Source organism: Podarcis vaucheri (assembly GCF_965113315.1).
Source record: "Podarcis vaucheri genome assembly, chromosome: 5".
NCBI lineage: Eukaryota > Metazoa > Chordata > Lepidosauria > Squamata > Lacertidae > Podarcis > Podarcis vaucheri.
Window position 1 is genome coordinate 50,030,147 of NC_138763.1, and position 21,415 is coordinate 50,051,561.

General features: G+C 44.3%; 1 protein-coding gene across 1 annotated transcript; it reads left to right on the plus strand.

Annotated features, from left to right (window-relative positions):
* The first annotated feature begins 4,971 nt into the window (after positions 1-4,971).
* On the plus strand, positions 4,972-17,909 carry DUSP5 (dual specificity phosphatase 5). Its single transcript, XM_082222967.1, has 4 exons — positions 4,972-5,674; positions 11,366-11,508; positions 13,040-13,259; positions 15,314-17,909. The coding sequence occupies exons 1-4, from the start codon at positions 5,242-5,244 to the stop codon at positions 15,739-15,741; spliced, it is 1,224 nt and encodes a 407-aa protein (XP_082079093.1). The 5' UTR covers positions 4,972-5,241; the 3' UTR covers positions 15,742-17,909.
* Positions 17,910-21,415: the final 3,506 nt, after the last annotated feature.

Below are 21,415 nucleotides of genomic sequence, written 5' to 3' on the forward strand. Positions count from 1 at the left end.
GAAATCCCACGGCAGCAAAATGGGGAAGAAGGAGGAGATATTGTTTGACAGGAGAAAGAAGGGGAATTTCCTACCTAAGCTGGGGTATTTTTCTTACACAGCGTTTCCCTTAATAATAAAAAAGCACCTCCTTTTTCACTTCTCAGTTTAGCAACCTGCTAGAAGTGAAACACAAGCACAGATGAGTCACGCCAAAGGGGAAGCATCTGTTATGACCCTCATTCCTTAATGCCCCTATGCGTTGGGCTTAACCCCAGGCTTTCTAGAAAACGTAATAAAACGCTTTCATGAGAACAGGGTGTTTTTGTTGTTTACCCTGCTGGTGTAGGCGCCCATAGGAACTGGGTTTTACAGTAGCAAAGGTTAGATATTGATACTGGGTTTTCATATGGGAGCTGATGGGCTCAGTCCCAAAGTATCCTTATCTAATGACAGAATGATTCCTCATCTTATGATCATCTATTAAAAGCCATTCTAGTGGCTCTCTGAGGTAGCTGTGAGCTCTGCCCCTGATGAAATAGGGGCAGGTCACCAAGCAGTTACGTGGACTGCAGCTGTTACACAGCCCATAGTGTATGAATAGTCCACAGTACAAGAATAGCCAACATAGATCCCTCTGAAGATTATGGAAAACAACTCCCATCAGCCCCAGCCACCATGGCCAATGATCAGGAATGGTGTGAGTTAAAGTCCAAAACATCTGAAGGGCACCATGTTTGCTATTCCTACCATAGTTTCTTAGAAAGGTTACCTCACTTGAAGGGAGACTAATATTGTATATATACTTGTAAGAACCTTGTGACTTCAGAAGATAGATCTTTAAGGGGGGAAATGCACATTGGTAATAATGAACTAGTGTTACGGGTTTCATTAAAGCACTGGCTAAATCAGGGGTGGGGAACCTACTGCCCTCCAGATGTTGTCCTCCCAACTCCATCATCCCTTATCATTAGCCATACTAGCTGGGGCTGATGAGAGCTGGATTCCAGCAGCACCCAGAAGGCTACACGTTCCCCACCCCTGGGCTGAAGAGTAAAAGACCAGGGTGTGGCTCACAGAGAACCTTAGCAAATGATCAGGCTGCACTTGACGCTTAACTAGACACAACAAATATTAGGCGAATGTTGTTGCCCAGTGTTGGTGCTGTAAGGTCCCAGATGCAAACCTTGGCATTTCCAGTTAATAGGATCTCGGATAAGAGGGCTGAGAGACACCTTTTTTGTGACAACTACTGGGCTGGGTGTATCCTTGATCTGACTCTGTGTAGAAAAAGCTCTTTACAGTATATATCCTAAATAAAATATATAGGAAAGCAAATTTAGGAAAGCCATAGGCCCATACTTCTGAGGAAACCTGGATTTCTCTATGTGAAAGGAGAAGATGGTAAATGGTGGCCCTGTTGCCATCTTAAATGTATTCTCTTCCTTGCTAAGGCAACCAGCAAAGGCTACCTAAAACTGAATCAGGAGAGTGATTTCCCATTGGCTTTCCTCCCTCTGTTTCACATATTACTCCAGGGACTGTTGATATACGATAAGGGGGGAATCTTTAACAAAAGTCAAACTCGCTGTAATTTTCCCAGCTCTGTCCTCAGCAGTATTTTTGTGAGAAAGAGAAGCCTTTAAGCATCTGCAACAATGACATCTAAGGACAGCTTCATGAGAAGGAAGAGTCTGGGGGTAAGTTTCCTGACATTCCTCAGGCATCCTGTGTGTCAGGGCTCACTCAGGCTGACATCCACATAAGACCTCCCTGGGCTGCCATACAGGAAATGGGAAAAGCGAAAGAACAAGGAAAGGAAAAGAAGGGAGGTACTTTATTTTAGGGGGCTTTGCCCAACATTCTTCTTTATAAACTATGACCAAAGCCACACATGCCACTTAAAAAGCACGTTTGAGCCTGTGTCCTGCGAGAGACAGATAGGAGTTCCCAAACTGTGGTCCACGAGCTTCATTCAGGTGGTCCATGGCATGTCTGTGGATTTCTGATTGAATGTTCCTCATTGATTTTTGTTGTATTTTATTTTATTACATTACAATTTGAATTCTATGGAAGTACAATTGCTACAACAGGCAGAACAACCATTAATTGGTCTGCCAAGACCTTCTGCAGTTTTCAAGTGGTCTATGGAGAGAGAAAATTCAGCTCCACTGACCTAGGGGGAGATGGTTTTATAACCATATTTCAATCTTTGTGCATTTTTGTGTCACTTGTGAGCACATGCTTTCTGTCTCAAGTTCATTCTTAGTCCTCTGCTACCACTACCATAGAGTTGTTATCCCTATTTGGATAGAGTATTTTTTCACCTTTTAACTTCTCCTCCTGCTACAGCAGTGCTGAGCTATAAGCAGAAGCACTTGCTGGCCTCACAGAGGGGATGCACAGTTCAGGTTTTCCTTAAGTGCAGGAGGCTGATCAATTATGAAGGACATGAGCCAAAGGGGTCAGAAAGCATCATTTTATTTTTTAATCTCCTTGCTTTCTGCATTCAAATGTATTTGTACAGGGAGTGAGTGTGTTTCTCAAGTTCTGACTCTTCTTCCCAATGCCTTGTAATGCACTGGGATCTCTCATATGTTTTTATGAACTGTAAATGCAGCACACACATCAACAAAAATGACTGAAGTTATCGCACACCCTGGGTGGTGGGTTTTTTCTCCAATGCTATTACACCCATGCTACTCCAATAAAAGAAAATACATCTTATTCTTCAGTAAGCATACATACATCCCTCTCTTTTCTGTCCAAAGAGCTCAAGATAGAGTTCATGGTTCTTTTCCTCCTTGTTTTATTCTCACAACAATCTAGTAAGATAGGTTAGTCTGGGAGTCTGTGACTAGTACAAAGTTACTCAGTGAGCCCTGGGGATTTAAACCCTGGTCTCCCATGCTCTAATCTAACATTCTAACTACTGTACCACAGTGGGGACTCAATATGTTCTATTACCACGTCTGTGAAACTGGAAACCTATCCCTTAGCTGTCTCACCTTTCTAAGGTGTTTTGTTTAAAAAGCCATACACTGGAATGAACAGTAGAGTTTTGATTTTTTCATAAGAGCATAGGAACAGCCCTGCTGGATCACACCAAAGGTCTGTCTAATCTAGCCTCTTGTTCTCATCAACTAGTGGCCAACCAAACACATATGGAAAACCCACACACACAGGATGCCTGAGGAATGTCAGGAAACTTACCCCCGGACTCTTCCTTCTCATGAAGTTGTCCATAGAGGTCATCCTTACAGATGCTTAAAGGCTTCTCTTTCTCACAAAAATACTGTTGGGGACAGAGCTGGGAAAATTACGGTGAGTTTGACTTGCAGAAGTGAAACGGACTAAATTTTTGCCTTGGATACAAGGATGGGTGGGCAGGTAATTCAGAGAAGTATGGCTACGCTCTGTATTACATCTGAGTCTGCTGGCAGGCCAGCACCAGGAATAGGCAGGCCAGTGAGGGAATATGTTTTCCTGTACTAATTGGAAAGGTGCATGGTGACTTTTCAGTTGAGGAAGGCAGAACTTGTAAATGGTGGTAATCCATATTAAGAGAAGTGGGAGAAGACTGCCAAGGGATAATCAAAGGATTTTAAAATACACAGGTGCCTTCCACCTAACATGGTCATCCTGGTCTCCTAACTCCGGTAAAAAGGTAAAGGTAAAGGGACCCCTGACCATTAGGTCAGTCGTGACCGACTCTGGGGTTGTGGCGCTCATCTCGCTTTATTGGCCGAGGGAGCCGGCGTTTGTCCGCAGACAGCTTCTGGGTCATGTGGCCAGCATGACTAAGCCGCTTCTGGCGAACCAGAGCAGCGCACGGAAACGCCGTTTACCTTCCGCTGGAGCGGTACCTATTTATCTACTTGCACTTTGATGTGCTTTCGAACTGCTAGGTTGGCAGGAGCAGGGACTGAACAACAGGAGCTCACCCTGTCGCAGGGATTCAAACCACCGACCTTCTGATCGGCAAGTCCTAGGCTCTGTGGTTTAGCCCACATCACCACCCGTGTCCCTCCTAACTCCAGTAGTCTGCCCTAAAGACTAGTTGAGATCAGTGCATGACAAGGCAGCAGTTGTCTGTATGGTTTGCATGAAGTCAAAATGGTACATTCTTTACAAGCCTGGATGAAGCAATGTGTAAACAACACGTACGTAATAAAGCCATCCTCAAGTCATTGCTAAACTGTGTACTACAGTGATTAAGAGGGTTTGCTTCTTCCCTATGTTTCACTCTACATAGGACTTTATGTGAGCTTACTCCCGTTTTCAAAGGGATACTTTCTAATAATAATAATAATAATGTAGTTTCTGTTAAGAAAGGCATACCACCACACATCTACCCTACTCCTGGAGCAAAGAAAACTGTGCTGCCTCTGAAACCTGCCCTACTAAAATGGCAGCATCCCAAGGTGTGGGATGAGATGTGCTAAAACCAGCCCTCCCCCAAATCTATGCTAAGCCCTTTGCACATGCCTATATATAATCTGTCCATTTAACAGCTGTGTGACAGACAGAAATTCAACAGGGGCTGTATTTCATTCATTTGCATCCCCACTTTTAGCCATTTTAATAACTGCGGCCTGCACTGGGCAGCTTAAGGGCCTGCCCACTGCAACTTGAGCAGCGTGCCACCTCTGCTCCCCGCAGCTACCACCATCATCACCGCCACCATCACACTTCCTTCCCTCTCTTAGTAAGTCGACGGAAGCAAGTGATGATTGAGTGAGTGTGAGTGTGAGGAGGGCTTTCTGATGACTAGAGAATTTCTGAGGCGTTCTTCAACTTCCTTTGCTTCAAGAAGTCTGACTAACGCTTTACTGAGCATCGCCTCTGCGTTCCCTCTTCCTGGGGGAGGGAATCTCCTCTCTCTCTTTTTCTCTCTCTCCACGAGCGGGCACGGCTTAGCAAGAAGAGGCGTGCCAGCTTGGGAACGTTTCTGTGACGTCAGTCGCCTTATATGGACAGCGCCGCGCGGCTCCGGCGTTTCATTCAGATAAATTGCCTCTTCTTGTAAGCGGAATCCCCTGACCGGAGTTACGCGAAGGGAAATGCAAAGGTTGGGAGGGGCGCGCCGCAGCCAGGAGGGGCATTAAAAGGAAGCGGGTTGGCAGCCCCTCCGGCTCCGTTTTAAAAGCAAAAAAAGGCGGGGTGCCTGTTTCCAGACCCGCTTAGCTTAATCGCTGCCTGGCTGCGCTACTTTCCCGAGCCTCCCCGAGGGAAGGGAACTATAGGGGGCAGAAGGCGACGATGAAGGTAACCGCTCTTGACTCCCGGCAGCTCAAGCAGCTCCTGCGGAAGGAGCCCGCCGGCTGCCTGGTCTTGGATTGCAGACCGTACCTCTCCTACTCGGCCTCCTGCCTCCGCGGATCGCTCAACGTGAACCTCAACTCGGTGGTGATCCGCCGCGCCCACGGGCGGCCCGTGCCCTTGCACTTCGTGGTGCCCGACGAAGCGGCCCGAGGGCGGCTGCTCCTGCCTGGGGCTTGCCCGGAGGAGGAAGAGGAGGAAAGGGAAGGGGACGCTGCGGTGCCCTCCCGGCGGCTGCTGACGGCCGTGGTCGTCCTGGATCAAAACACCCGGCACTGGCGGAAGCTGAAGAAGGAGAGCACGGCGCAGATCGTGCTGAACACGCTGCTGGCCAGCCTGCCGGAGACCGGAGCGAGGGTCTGCTTCCTGCGAGGTGAGGGGCGGCCCGAGGGAGAGAGGCGAGGACGGGGAGCCGCGGGGGCTTTGGGGGGTTGCTTTAGTGGCGGAGTTTGGCGGGAGCCTCTCCTCCCGGCCAAAGAGTTCTGCGAGTCATTTCCCTCGCCTGCACGACGGCTAAGGAGCCGGACCCCGCTGCCTGCCCTAGAAGGCGAGATCTCGGGGTAGAAAAGAGGGAAGCCAGCGAGGTGTAGCCGCCTTCTGTTGCTCTGCCTCCTCGCGCTTTAGGTTAGGACGTCCGCCGACCGAAGTCTGGTCCGCCTTGCCTGTTTCCTTAACTTAATTTAACGCGAATGCAATAATAGTTTCACGCGAATCAGCCCGTCCCCTCAGCATCCGATGCCAGGAACCAGGAGGACACCCCCCGCCCCGTTAGTGTTTGAGCAGGAGGCGCTGATGTTGGATAAGTAATGCTGGGCTGCAGAGCTTTTGCAGATCTCGAGAGAGGCAGTGGGTTCCTCGCCTAAAGCAACGTGTGTCTTGGAGAGTGCCAAGGCACTCGCACGGCGTAGGGAATCATGACTAGAGGTCTGTTGCTGCTAGGTGGATATAGACAGATAAATGGTTTGTATTTCCCCCTTTCCAGTCTCCCCCCCCCCCTCTTCTCCCCAAAGATTTCCCCATCAACGGACAGCTTAAAATTTAATAGGTGCATTGAAATGATGTTCAGTTGTCTAGTGAAGGGAAACTTGCGTGACTAATTACGGTCAGTATCCGCGCTGGGTTAAAACATCAAACATCCATCTAAAGAGAAATGTGGGATTGGGGGGATTCGGAGTTGTAGAATAAATTACCCCTGTGGACACGGGCAAGTATCCCGAACTCCAAAATGCTGGACACTATTATAAAGTGTTCCTGGCCTGCTCAGTAATAGTATAATCTTTGAGTAAATTTATCGGAAATGCTGTATACTAATACACGGGATGGGTTGGAGGTAGAAACCAAGGTTTATAATACATAATAATGCCCCTGCTCTTTTAATAAAAAGGAGTTCAGCAGTGTAAAAACTCAGCAGTGCCCTCTAAAGGGCAGTTTCCTCTAAATTACGAAATTAAAAAGAAATATAGATGCCCATGTGCACTCTTCTAGTGTCTCCCAAGACATGCAAATGCCAACGGTCATAGATGCCAACCTCTTTTCCACCTAAATTGTGAGGGTGGGGAAAGTAAACAATTGCCTCTTTGTATGTAGCAGAATAGGACAGAGCTGGTCCTGTTAAAGGTGCTGCATGGTTTTATCCAAACTGCCTGCAGGTTCGATCCTCCTTGTGTGAAAATGGCAAAGTCCATTTTCATCACTGAGCATGAAGCAAACTTTCTGCGTACAGTGTGTGCCTAATTCAAGTGGACTTCACATTTGCCCTTACCCCTATATATAAAGAACGTAGATGTACAGAAAGATTGTGGAAGTCTTGTGGCCCCTATCTATGGAGCTAAGCGGGTGTGGGGCAGAGGAATGTGGTAGTGGTACCGGTACCGCTTTCTTTCAAGGAGTGACCTTTGCACCACAAACTTCATGAGGTGAAGCTGCTAATACGTTCCCTTCCAAAGCTCCTTATTGCCACCCTGAAGCTTGGCTACAGCTCTCTTCACCCCCCTCCCCTACATATTGCAAGATAAGAAACCTTTTTTTATTTTTAGACAGTGTTCACAACTTGGTTCAGCTTTGGGTTATTCAGTGGCTTTGCCTACAGCACTTTAGCACAACATTAAATTCTTCTGGACGCCAATCATATCAAAGTCCCGTCCTCCACAAAAACTTCCTGCCATCCAGTCCTTAGGCATGCTGGTATGGCAAATTCTGTGCGGCTATTTGCTTTGAATTCTTCCAATCCACATTTTAAAGAGCTCGCTTTTATTCTAGGCCATCTATGTAGACCCCATACCTTTAAAGCATATTCTCCCCCCTCCCCAAAGAATTATGGGCACAGTAGCTGGTTAAAAGGGTTGCTGGGAACTACAGTGCCCAGAATTCTGAAGTCAAGAACATGCATTGAATATACTTTAAAGGCATGGCATGTAAGCAGCCAAAATTGCCTGCCGATAGCAAGTGATTTTATAAAACGAAAATGAAGAGCATTTAAGAGTGTGCTGCCACAGTAGAAAACTATCTTTTAAAAAAGCGAGCCTGTAGTCTGAATGCAATCTTAAGTTGCACATCCTTAAATAGAACACTCTGTTGTTGCCACAGGTTTCCATCTTCCAGAAGCTGGCTAAATTGGCGAATTCTGTGTGAGTCACAAGCTCTTGAGACTCTTTCTATATTTTTAGTTCCGTTTGAATGTTCACTATGAAGTAACAGAAGAGTCCCGGGGTTTATCCCAAGGGTTTTGTCTGAACTGTGACATGAGAGAGAAAATTCATGGTTGAATGGAATGAAGTTTTCCAATTGGGGTTGGACTTAGGCAGTCCTAGTGAGATAAAGGTGTGAGTCAGAACTCTTGTCAGCCTCCATAAACGCAGCCTCGCTCTTCAGGGAATTGTTTTTACTGCGGAATGACACAATCCTTTTCAGCAACCCCCCCTTTTTATATAAACTTCCAGCCCTTGTTAATTCATTGTATTTCATATGCGGCAATGTTTAAATTTGTGATAGGCTTTATCGTTTAAATTGTCAGCCTTGGGCAGGGGGCATCCTCAAAGGGTCTAGTGTGGGCTCTTTCCCCCACCTATAAAATAAGCAGTCATTTTTCATGAGAGAGGCTGCAGCTGTAAATGTCAATAAAAATAATGCTGGATTCTTCTGCCACTTTGTTATGCATAGGATTTTAATCATTGGTGGTGAAAATGAAGCCTACCCATCTCACAAGATGAGTAATGTAGCATTAGCAGAAATAATAGCAACAGAGTTCAGCCAGTGGGGGAGCAGAAGTGTGTGCCTGTGTTTGTGAGAGAGAAAGAGCTGGAGGACTTGAAAAGGTGACTCACTTTAAGAACTGCCTGCAAATCTCCTGATCCCCAAAGGCTCCTGGTTTTCTATTAGCCTCCTGAGCAAAGGCACCAGCCACCCAAGATAAATCCGTTTGGCTGGTTCCCTTGGTTTGTGAATCCATGGGCATAAAATTGAGGAAAGCTCACCATATAAAATCCCTATAAATAAACTGTCGGGAGTTATAGAAAGAGGATGTGGAATGAAATAGCATTTTATTTCAGAACGAGGTCGAGGAGAAAACCTGGCTTCTAACAATAACAGTTTTCACGGCCTTCTTGAAAACCCATACAGAGCCCTGTTCAGGTGACCACAGTACTCTGAAATGAGCTGTTGCTCCAGAATAGTTGTGTCTTCTCCCATTCTGCTGAGTGATAAGGAGAATTTTTTTTCATTCAGCAAATACGTGATAGATCAATGTAATCTCTTTTTTTAAAAAAATATTCAGAGCTTTAGTTGATAAGGGGACACATTCTCTGTTACTGTTTTGTTAGGCTCAGCTAGTAGCTTTTAACAAGGGTAAACTGGAATTTTAAATGCAGGATAATTAAGCTTCTGCGTTCTGGCTGGATTTAATGAATCTGTAAAAGAGGCTCCATGTAATTTACTGAAGCCCACACTTCCACTGACTTTGGACTGGTTCCTTAGTTCTGTATTTCCTCACTGTCAATATCCTGCTAAGAATGTTTCAGCAGGCAGCTACTCAAGGACATAGATTACAGGGGTCAGCAAACTTTCAGCAGGGGGCTTGTCCACTGTCCCTCAGACATTGTGGGGGCCAGGCTATATTTGGAGGGGGGAATGAATGAATTCCTATGCACCACAAATAACCCCAAGATGCATTTTAAATAAAAGCACAGATTCTACTCATGTAAAAACACCAGACAGGCCCCACAAATAACCCAGAGATGAATTTTAAATAAAAGGACACATTCTACTCATGATTCTGATTTAGAAGATGATTGGGCCGGATACGGCCCCCGGGCCTTAGTATGCCTACCCATGGCATAGAATATGTAGCAGGATAGAAATGTTAAGAGAGAAGGGTTTAAAATGCTGGCTTGTAAGATCCTAGGTGTGATTCCTTAGGTAGAGTTTCAGAACGTCAATTTATCCATTGCTGCAATTTATCTTTGAGAAGATGTAGCAGTGTAGTACAGCACTTTCCATGACAGTTACTCACTGAAACAAGTTATGGGTTTTGTTTCCCAAGTAAACATATCCTTTCAGAGACCTGAACAAAAGACATAGAAATCCATGTAGTATAACTTGTGTTTGAAGGCACAGGTTTGCTCAAGGTGTAGCTGATTTGCATGCTTCACAGTTTCATCCATGGTCTGAGCTTAACAGATACGCTCATTTTCACTAATTGTGCAGAGCACATAACTAATTTATCTCACAGTAAAAAAACCCAAAGCACTCATCTGGGTCTGTTTTGTTGTCTGAGCCCATCATAGGATTTAATTAAGTTTTATGGCTCTTAATGGATCCATTTCATTTACCATAACACAACGGAATGGAAGTTATTAATCAGTACAGAACAGCCTCTCAGAACTTGCCCTTCCTCAAATGGATGCAAACATGAAGCTGGATGATAATAAATGTCTCAGAAGTAAATGGAGAATTGTTGGTGTTAGTCTTAATCTTTGAAACAGAGTCAGCTGATTTCTCCTGGCAAAGAATCACAATCTCTATTACTAACCTTTAATTGCCATACTGTTTTTCTTTTGATTGTGGTTATTTAGCTGCAGTGTTAGAAAATGGGTTAGAAAAACTAGGAGCCAAATGGCTCCTGGGATCTGGGTTGTGGGCGCCGAAACAGAATGTCTAGTCGCCATGGGTGGGGGTGTATGTCAGCAACACTTAAGTGACACATTGTTAATACAGTCATACCTCGCGATAAATACGCTTCAGGTTGAGCACATTACTTCCGGGTTTCGCCGCTTGCACATGCGCAGACGGTCAAAATGACGTCATGTGTGGAAGCGGCGAAACGTGGCTCGCGCAGACGCACTGTCGCGTCTTACGTTCTGTTCGGGATGCAAACAAGGCTCCGGAACAGATCCTGTTCGCATCCTTAAGTTAAGTACTTAATTCGTTCCGGAGATCCGTACTTAACCTGAAACTGTTCTTAACCTGAAGCACCACTTTAGCTAATGGGGCCTCCCGCTGCTGCCATGCTGTGGGAGGCCGATTTCTGTTCTCATCCTGAAGCAAAGTTCTTAACCTGAAGCACTATTTCTGGGTTAGCGGAGTCTGTAACCTGAAGCGTATGTAACCTGAGGTACCACTGTATCACATTTTTAGCAGAAATTGTTAATACAGTACATGTTTAATTTGGTATTTACAATAAAAATATTGGTACCACACCTCAGTTTTCAAAACGCTGTATCTTTATTGTTAAACTCCTTAACATAAAGTTTGAGGCTTCAAAGCACATACATTTCAGTAATCCTTGAGGGTCAGCCAAGTGCAAAAAATGGCACCCAGACTTTTGGAGATGCTCGCAAACGGAGAATCTTCAGGCATAAAGCGCCTGGTGCCTTGCTAATTTTGAACCCTGTTCAGCTGTGGTAGGAAAAACTTCCCCACTTATTTATAAATAGTTCATGCAGTGAGAACTATCACAGCCTCAAATTAATTGACGATCAGGAACAATTGAAACTATTCCCCCCCCCCACAGACACACACTTCTGAACTCTATTAATTGACATTTCTTTGTTTGCTTCTTTCTCCTCAGGAGGCTACGAAACCTTTTATTTGCAGTATCCTGAGTTTTGCATAGATGTAAAACCCATATCCCAAGAGAGACCTGAAGCGGAGAGAAGCACCAGCAGCCTCTACGAGAAGCCGTGCATCCACCACAAACCAGCATACGATCAGGTGTGTTGAGGGGAAGATATGACTAATCCCACCCACGCTCTGGCTCCTCAGGGGCTCTTCCTGTCATCATCCTGTTCGTAGCTGACTAGTTCACTCTTTTATTCATGTCTGGCAATATGACAAAAGGACTCGGTGTGGATGTTTGTCATGTTTCAAATAAGAAGTCTGAGTGTGATGCACTTTTGAAGACAAGTGGCCTTAAAACGAAGAGAGATAGATGCCGTCAAAGCCACCTATTCCCCCCCTTCTTCTTCTTCCCTAATATGTAAAGAGTTTGTAACTCTTAAGAACTGTATAGTGACACCTTCCTGCTCTCACCTTTCCTCCAAGGAGCTATACATGCTTCACTCCCTCACAACAGTCCTGTAAGGTAGTTTAGCCTGAGAGACTGCATATTGCCAAGGGTTCACCCAGCAACCTTTCAAGCTGAGTGGGGATTTATTTGTATTCCCAAAGGTGATATATTAAAAAGAGGTTTTCTGACACCTTATGAAATATGAATGGTGTCTTGGCTTGGTTTTCTGGGCACTAAGTATAATGCTGTGACGTTTTCTAGCATGTAGCTTCTTTTCCTGTTTATCGCCTTCTATTCACAAAGGGGGAGAAGACTTGAGTGGCTGAGAGCAGCAGGGGAGGGTGTTGTGTTTCTGACGTGGCAGGGCTGAGGGCCCCATGCTGATTCTGCTTTGGGAGGCTAAGACAGCTTGAAGTCAGAGGAGGCACATGCCAGCTGCCATCCTGCAATTATTAATTAGGCACGCATGAAAAGAGTGTCATGCTAAGCCCAGTAATGTGTTCATGTTTTTCTTTCAAACTGAACTTTAAAACAAATGCACACAGTGCATAGCATTGTCAAGATACCTTTGAAGCTTCTGGTTAAAGTACATCATGCCTACCAGGCTCCGTCAAGAGACACTGAACAGGCTTTGTGTCTACATTTTTAGTATGATTCTGTGGAAAAAAAACTTGCCCCTGCATTTTTTCCATCATGGTGACGGAAGGGACAAGTAAAAATCCTTTTGGTGTGTGCTTCATGGGGGGAGGGAGGCATAAGGAAACCCACGAGTGAAATTGCTCATGATACCACACATGGCAAAAGTGAATGAGAAAAACCAAATCCGCTGATTTTTTGTAAGGAGTGTTCTGTTACAGTGGTTTGCTGGTGAGCTACCATATTAGCCTATATGGGTGGATAAGTGTTTGACCAGGACTCCCTATCAGAGTCTTTGCATTGCTCACAACCCACAGATCTTAAGGGGCAGTCCCTGCCAGTATGGAAGTAGCAGGGCTGGCAAAGCTATCATTGTGCCAAGACCACAACAGTAATTCTACCCCCGCAGCAGAAACTGCACCTCTTGCAAAGTACTTCCTGTCTGGGTGCTACAGCTCTGATCTCAGTGATGTCTGGAAAACACCCTAAAATTGTCCAAAGCTCAGCCCCTACTGTCTGTGTTCTACTGCGTCTCTCTGTGTGTGGAAGAAAAAACAGCAAACGAGAGCCTATAATTATATGCGGTTCCTTGCCTTCCAGGGTGGCCCAGTGGAGATCCTTCCTTTCCTGTACCTTGGCAGTGCCTACCATGCTTCCAAGTGCGAGTCCCTAGCCAATCTGAACATTACAGCACTCCTGAACGTCTCCAGGAAGAGCTCCGAGCCCTTTACGGATCAATACTGCTATAAATGGATTCCAGTGGAGGACAATCACACAGCAGACATCAGCTCACACTTCCAGGAAGCAATAGAATTTATTGGTAGGTGTATTTCTCTATTGAAGTTAATAGTGACCTCTATGGAGGCCGCCATCAGAGACCAAACCGCATGTCCCGAAATACATTTTGTTGGGGCTAAGGAAAAAGCCCTTCCAGAGCCTGTGATCAGGCTTCGCAGCTCTCTCACTTACCAGGAGGTGCATCTCCTTCCTGCCCCTTCTGTAGGGTGGTTAAAATATTTCATTACAGGGAAGCTTTGGGTGATAAATGGCTGTAGAGCAGGGTTTCCAAAACTTTGGTCTCTAGCTGTTTTTGGTCTACAATTCCCATCATCCCTGACCAGTAGCCCTAGATAGATAGATAGATAGATAGAGGGAGGCTTTTAAAAAAAGAAGGGAAAAAATGATTTCACTGTGTTAAACTCATTTTGCAACCTGCCTTGAGCTAACTGAGGAAAGGTGAGGTATAAACTACAGAAAAACTACTGTGGCATAGGCCTCTGTGGGCTAGATGCATCTCTCAGCCGGCAAACATGCAAGCGTACTGTAAGTGAGGCTGCATAGTGGGGACGGGTGGTGAAGCAAGGTGTTCTCGGTGACAAGGGAAGGAGTATTTAATGTGCATGACTGGAAAAGAAGAGTCTGGGGTGCTGACCTCTGACCCAGGGCTATTTGAGATACGTAGAGAGGGCAGGATTACTAAATGATAGAAATGACTATGTCTGCCAGTGTGCCACAAGCAGTGTAACTACGTCCGTTGTTTAAGAAAAAGCTGCATAAACCTGTAGGCATGGTTCTACAGAGACCTTGCTTTTTTGTCCATTTTTTAAAAGGAGAAACAACAGCTTTTCCCAATCTACCTGAGCCATAAATCAGGGAGTCCTTGGTTCAAATTTTGTTCCTAAAGCTAGCCACTGTCGCTGTATGGGTTTAACAAAGCTGACCTACCTTATAGTGTTGTTGTGAGAATTACTGAAAATGTTAAGTGCTTTGCATTTAGTGCAAGTACTATTATTTTAATGTCTGTTAATACAGTACTGTACCCTAAGCTTGGTAGCAGGAAGCAGTTTAGGACACATTATTGCATTAACAAGCATTAAAATAATGATTATGTTAAAATATATGAAACAGTAACTCCATATTGAAGATGAGAAGTTTGAGGATTCAAGAAATGTTAAGATAGAGGGATACTTCAATTATTACGGCATGCCTTTGAGGATGTGACCCAGAGCAGAATGCAGTAAGATGAAATGTGGGTAATATATTTCTCACGCCAGCCAAACAGGGCAAGTTCTATTTTTAATTAACGCGTTTTGCACAAGGAGCTTATTTTCAGAATTTTCCTTTTAATCTTATAACAATAATTGAATTGTGTGAGTAACTTGGGGGCCTCCCGTTGCGTAAAATGGTGGTTCTGCCTCAGCCATTTATAGCCTGACTTAAATCCAAGTGCCACTTATCAAGGGTTATAATTAGAGATGTTAGGCTACTTTATTGTGCATTTTGTGGTAGAAACCCCAGGAACCCAGGGACTTTACATCCCTGCTCAAAATGCATGCTGAGTGTCTACCAAAAAGGCCCACAAAAGGTGGGGACAGAAGCAATACATTTCATGCTCTTACCCAATGGAAAAATAGGCACACCTCCGCATCAGATGGGAGGGAACGTGCAGCAAGCCCACACCTTTTGCCGCAAGGTCTGTGCTACTTTCGAAAAGAACCGAACTGTGAATTCAATTCTTTTGTGGCATTGTAGTATTTGCCTTATTACACATCTGTTGCCATAGTTTGGCTAGATGAGGGGAAGGCAAACCTCTTAACTTTATCCAAGTGTGATTAATCTACCCTATAGCTATTAAGTTTTGTTATTTGAACAAATGCGTTAAATGCTTCAGCCAGTGTTAGTGCCTAAAGTGGAAATTTCTTCTCTGGCATTCTGACATTACTTTCATTTGTGGAACACCTTCTGTCAGCCCACTACCTCTTTAGGACAATTGTTTGCAGAATGTTATGCTGCCATTGTGGGCATCCACTTATAGTGACAGCTAACATATTCAATGCATCATCACCACCCTCATCTGTTCTTCTTTTTCTTTAGATTGCACCAGACGGGCAGGGGGTAAGATCTTGGTGCATTGTGAAGCTGGAATTTCCCGCTCTCCCACTATCTGTATGGCGTATCTGATGAAAATGAGAAAGTTCCGCCTGGAGGAGGCTTTTGATTACATCAAGCAACGCAGGAGTCTGATCTCACCAAACTTTGGCTTCATGGGCCAGCTGCTACAGTATGAGTCAGAAATATTGTCCTCGACTCCCAGCCCTCCTGTTGCCTCTTGCAAAAGGGATGCTGTGTCTTTCTTCACCGAAGAGCTGGCTTTGGGCAAAAGCTTCGAAGGCTCCTGTTTTGCTTTTCCTACCTCAGTTTTGAATTCTGTGCCCATTCACTCACCTGTCCACCAGCTAAATATTGCTGCATCTTCATCCTGCTGGACCCTCCTGGGAACAAGAGACAATACAGTCCCATGAGCCTGGTAGAGAGTATAATGATACATTTCACCTACATGCAATACAGAGGACCTCATGAATTTCACCTGGAACTGGACACTTGAGGGGCTGTCTATACCTGGAAGGGGGGAAAGTCATTTTACATTGAGATGGAGTCTTTGTTCAGTGCATTTAAGTTTGGGGGGGTAGCTATGCCATTTCAGGTTGTTAACTTGTGCTGAGTCTAGCCAACTCCTGCTGTAGCTCAAATTGTCCTAGGCTTGTGCTTTGAAGATAATTATTCCTCTTCCCAGAAGTAGATGCCCTTTGTTATGGCTGAGAACATAAGTGTATGGACACTGGCTAGATCAGGCTTTCAAAAGAAGGAATGTTTTTTTAAAAATAAAAGTTGTGCACTATTTAAGGGTTTTTTTAGAATAAATTCTGGACTGTTTGTGCACCCACTACTATACTTCCAGACTACGCTGGGGTAGAGAGAACGCCGCATAAAGTCAGTCTGGTCTGATTGCTTCTCCGTTGCTGTCTCCCTCCCTCTCTTTTAATTATAGCCTTGTTTTAAAAGTGTAAGCAATAAACAGCTGTGTCAGGAAAGCAGAGCTGTAATGAAAAGCACAATTTACAAAAGAAGCAAACACTGACATTTCGGTGATGGCAGAAACTTGAATGTTTGCTTTTTCCTGTTTTGTGTGTTTTTAATATGTACTACACCATAGGCTGCAAGTGGGTTAGAAGGTAGGTGCGGAAGACTTCTTTCTTCCCACATCCAATGACCATTGCTTACTGCTGTACAACTGGGGTCAGGTTTATCCTTCCCCAGAGGCCTTGGGTGCTTGTCAGTTTCTAGTCTGGATAACAAAACGAGGTAGTCTTGCCAAGAGGAACTTGTGCACGTCCCAAGGCTGCAACATCATAGGGGTTCCACTCTTTCTCATCCAGTTGAATCCAGCTTGTGTTTCCAGAGATGCCTTATTTCCAGGGGATGTTTCATTCTTAAAACACCATGGTCCTATCAAAACACAAGAGGTTTCCCTTGTTACACTGGGAACACCTGCTATGTTCTATTTCAGCCCTGAACACTATAGTAGAACCCTACCAACTCTGTAACTGGATGTAGCAACACATATTCCCAAATGGTACCACTAGAACTTTGTGCGGCTGGCATATAGTGGCCATGTTGCACCTACCCTTTGAGTGAAGTATAGTCAAATTCAGGCTGATGGTGTGCACAGATGTACTGTTACTCGGTGGGGGGGTGAATTGCTGACCTTCCAGGTGTTGTTGGACATTGCATTGTCATGAGCTTCAGACAGCATGGCCAAATCAGAGGTGATGAACGTTATTATAGTCCCACAACATCAGGAAGGCTACACATTTTCCACACTGGCTAATCTGCCTGAAATCCCGTGGTTGAAAGTTCAAGTAGGGTTCTGCAATGCAGAACCTATGCTCTACAGCTTTATTTTGACTTGATGCAAATGGCCAAAGCAGACTGGTTCAGTTGCAGTTCAGTAACAGCCATGTGTAGGACATACTGCTGAGCTAACAGGCTGCAAAAAATAAATGGGTGGAGCTGCACAGGTTGTTCACAGACCATATTGTCACCCCACTCCAGACTTGGACCTCTGTTGAGAGATGACTGCCTCCTCTTCTAACAGTATGCACTCACTAAAGAGCAGCAAAGAAGGAATTTTAAAAGAGCAGGCAGTTCCACAGCAGTTGGTTATGTAAAGGAATGCTTGAATTTTTTTTTAATGCTTATCCAATGAAAATTTCTTTTTCTCTTTTCATTGCAATTAGATTGACTGTATTTTAAGATTTTAAGAAAAAGTTGGAAGGGGGCAGCTTGCAAACAATGCATCTCCCCATTGAAGTGTTATCCATTTATATATTACGTGGTCTTGTTGAACGTCATGTGGCTTGCTTTTCCCTGTATTGATTGATCTCTTCCATAACACATTTCTGGCTGTGGAATAACATCATTTCCAAGCCAACTGGGGTCCTTTTTTTCCAGGGGATCTGTGTGTCTAGCTTGTATGTCTACAGGTGGCTCAATGTGCTGCTGTTGCTTTGTTCAGTCACATTTTTTTTCTAAATGTGAGAAATGGCAATAACTGCCTGGAAAACTTGTGAATGTGAATATGAGAACTTTTTTTAAAAAAATAAAAAAATAAAATAAAAATGTAAAAAAATTACAGAATTTGAAACTTTTTGTTCCGTGGATTATATGCACCAAGTCAGACAACATGTGAAAATATTATCTGCAAGGTTCAAGATGCAATTCATAGAATGGAAAACTAAATGCCAACTAAAATACAGAAGAACCCTTGAAGCTCTATAGAGATATTACTATACCATGTGGGCGCAGGGAAGCCTGTCCTCTGGGTGCATGCATGGGCACACACACCATTTTAAAAGCTCTACCTAATTAAAACATTCACAACTGAGTTTCAAATGCATGTAACTGTCATGGCTTTTACACCAAGGACTTTGATTGCTGCTGTTTTGCGAAGAGAGTAGGAAACTGCTTAACAAAGCTCTCAATACCCTCAAAACTACAGCAGCTACTTTCTGAAGGAGAGTTAGTTAGGATGCTCAAGCCAATAAAAAATAGGTTTCAAGGCAGTTTATTGAATGTATTTATTTATGCCTACCTATGCCCTCAAATGGAACCATGCTCTGGTGAGAGTTCTGTAAAATATGGCTCACCATAGGATTTTGATGAGGTTCAAGTAGTCAGTACCCATGTAAATAAGAGTGTGCTCTTTAGAAACCCCTCTGTAATGCACAGGGCTTCCACGTTGGATAAATCAAATACACACAGGTCCCACTTTATGAACACAATGTGTTTCCTGGGAAATGTTCATTAGGCAAGTGTTTGCGTAAGGAGTCTGCAATTTCCCTTGATTCCTATGGGGAAATTTCTAATGTATTCCCAACCATAAAAAGTGGGGGGCGGGGCAGGGGGGAACCCAAATGTCCTCTGATTTGTTCAGTCACTCCCCCTCTGTTCCTCAGCCAACAAGGAAGTAAAAAATGCTTTCTGTTCCAATATCTATCTGAATCTGCAGTGTGTATTAAGTGACATTTGGGTACTAACGCCTCATGTTTGGGTAACTGAATATTTGCAGAGCAAGTGTTCATAAAGCAGGACCCTCATGTATAGAACGCTGCATTTCTTACATTATATTGGGCCTTGGCATTTTAAGTACAGTTGAACCTTGGATCTCAAACGTCTTGGCTCCCAAACAAATCTGCTCCCAAACAATTGAAACCCAGAAGTGAGTGTTCCAGTTTTTGAACATTTTTTGGAAGCCGAACATCCAGTGTGGCTTCCGTGGCTTCCGATTGGCCGCAGGATGCTCCTGCAGCCAATCGGAAGCCGTGCCTTGGTTTTCGGATGGTTCCAGGAGTCGAACGGACTCCTGGAACACATTCTGTTTGAGAACCAAGGTACAACTGTATGTGCTAGTTCCCTGACATAATACTACTAATCATTTATATAGGTCTAAATCCAACACAGAATTAGGTATGCTAGTCAAACATATGTATATGTTTTAGTTTAGGCCACAGTGATCTAGGGCAGGTGTCACCCAGTCTGCCAGTACACCCTATGGTCTTTGTGAAAGGTCCCTGGTTAATACCCCTCAAAAACCCACAATGCACAAATAGACTGCTTACTCTTCCTGCTCAGTTTCTGTTTGCACAGGCTTGGCCTCTCCTATATTGAACATGCCCTTTTAAACATGCCCACAAGACTGGATATGCACACTTCCATCTCTGCGATTGAGCATGGCAGTGGCTGATGTAGGTGACGTTTCTCAAAATTTCAGATGTGCCCACTAGCCCAAAAAAGCTTGGCAACCCCTGATCTGGGGTGTTCAAAGCATTTCACAAATACTCAACCATGCAAACATCCTGTAAGCTATGAATATTATTTTTGTTTTGCAGAGATGGGACTGAGATCAAGAAGTAACAGCTTGCTTAAGACTACCTGTTGCAATTATTGCTGAAATCAAGATTTGGTGTGTCTGGTTCACATTATGCTGTAACAGAAAGATAAAGAATACAGTTGCACCAAGGATGAATTAGGTTCATCAGTTTTCCTTTCTTACGCCCCTTCTTTTATGCATTGATGATGAAAAGTGATGCCACCTCATTCTTACTGTTGCAGGAATAGGCATTTGCCATGAATATGGGGAAGTAGGAATTTGGGTGGCATTACCACCAGCCTCACACATTTCAGTTCTCTTGACATTTGTGCTCTATCACATCACCAGCTTGCTCTGAGACATGAGTAAATTAAATTTTCCAAATGAGGACTATGAATATAGCTGAGGAGGTGGGGTTGAGTCATCTGAGTGAATCAAATGAGGGCACACAAGTAACGGGGGATTGCAATTGCAGCATCCCATTTTGTTTTCTATCTGTATCGAAATGATGAGGCCATTTTGCTCTGGCTTTTCCAGCTTGCAAGCAGAGCTGCTCTGCTATTCATAGAGTGTATTAAGATTAGGAGAGAAATTCCATTTTCCATTACCAGCAATGATGCATTTTCCTCCCTTGTCTGCAGCCTGATATATGTGCAAACTGTGTGGGCGCTTCACAAAAACTATATTGAATTTTACAGACACTGGCTCTGGGCTTGGACAACCTCACCTGATTCATATGTCACAGAGAAACAGAACCGGATGTCATCAGCATACTAATGCTGAGACCCAACAGCTTCATATAGTTAAACGGTACAGGGGCAAGATTTGGGACCCACAAAGCATAGTTGTGGTGGTGCCAATAGGCAGTCCTCTAATGCTACTCCCTGAAACCAACCCGGCAGGTAGGAAGAGAATCGCTGAAGAACACTGCTTGCAATTTTTATCTTACAGAGTCAGTCCAAAAAGAGACAGTGCCCAGTGGTGTAAAAAAAACTACTGAGAGATTGCATCAGAATAACACAGCCATGCTCCATCTATCCCTCTCTTGAGAAAGGTCATCCACCATGATGGACGAAACCATCAGATCAGAACCTTGACTGAAATAGGTCTAGATCAGCATTGGGAAACTCTTGGTTTTCCAGATGTTGTTGAATTACAACTCACATCATCCCTGGCCATTGGCTATGTCTGCTGGGTCTGATGGGAGCTGCAGTTCAGCAACATCTGGAGGGCCAAAGGTTCATCACACCTGGTCTAGATAATCAATAGCCTCCAACAATACTTTCAGTTGTGCTGCCACAACTGTCTCATATTATGTTGCTCAAAAAGTGGGTGTTAATGACAGGATGATAGTTGTCTAAAACTATTGAATCCAGGGTGGACATTTCCAGGATGGTAATACTATTGTCTCCTTAAAGGCAGCAGGCACCACTCCCCTATATAGAGATGGATTCACCACACCTTGGACCCATCCAATAAACACACACCCCTCTAGCAATCAGCCAAGAAGGGCAATGGTCTGGATGGAACCTGGTCAGCCTCATTCCTACAAGTACCTTGTCCACATCATCAGAGTGCATCAACTGATGCCAAAAATGAGAATTGGATATACCACTGGATACCTCAGCTGGATTTGCAGTCAGAGCAACATCAAGGAGGAGTTTGAATTGCATCAGTGGGGGGTGCTGGGGAAGAGAAAGGGACCTGGAAGACAGGTGAATGACAAAATCTGAACCTGTACTTCTGTTTTGTAGTGCCATCTTTAT

Bases quoted from the DNA above. Each gene is read 5' to 3' on its own strand.
- DUSP5 (XM_082222967.1), top strand. From the start codon at position 5,242: ATGAAGGTAACCGCTCTTGACTCCCGGCAGCTCAAGCAGCTCCTGCGG. The intron at 5,675-11,365 runs GTGAGGGGCGGC...CTTTCTCCTCAG, and splicing joins GAGGGTCTGCTTCCTGCGAG to GAGGCTACGAAACCTTTTAT. The intron at 11,509-13,039 runs GTGTGTTGAGGG...CTTGCCTTCCAG, and splicing joins ACAAACCAGCATACGATCAG to GGTGGCCCAGTGGAGATCCT.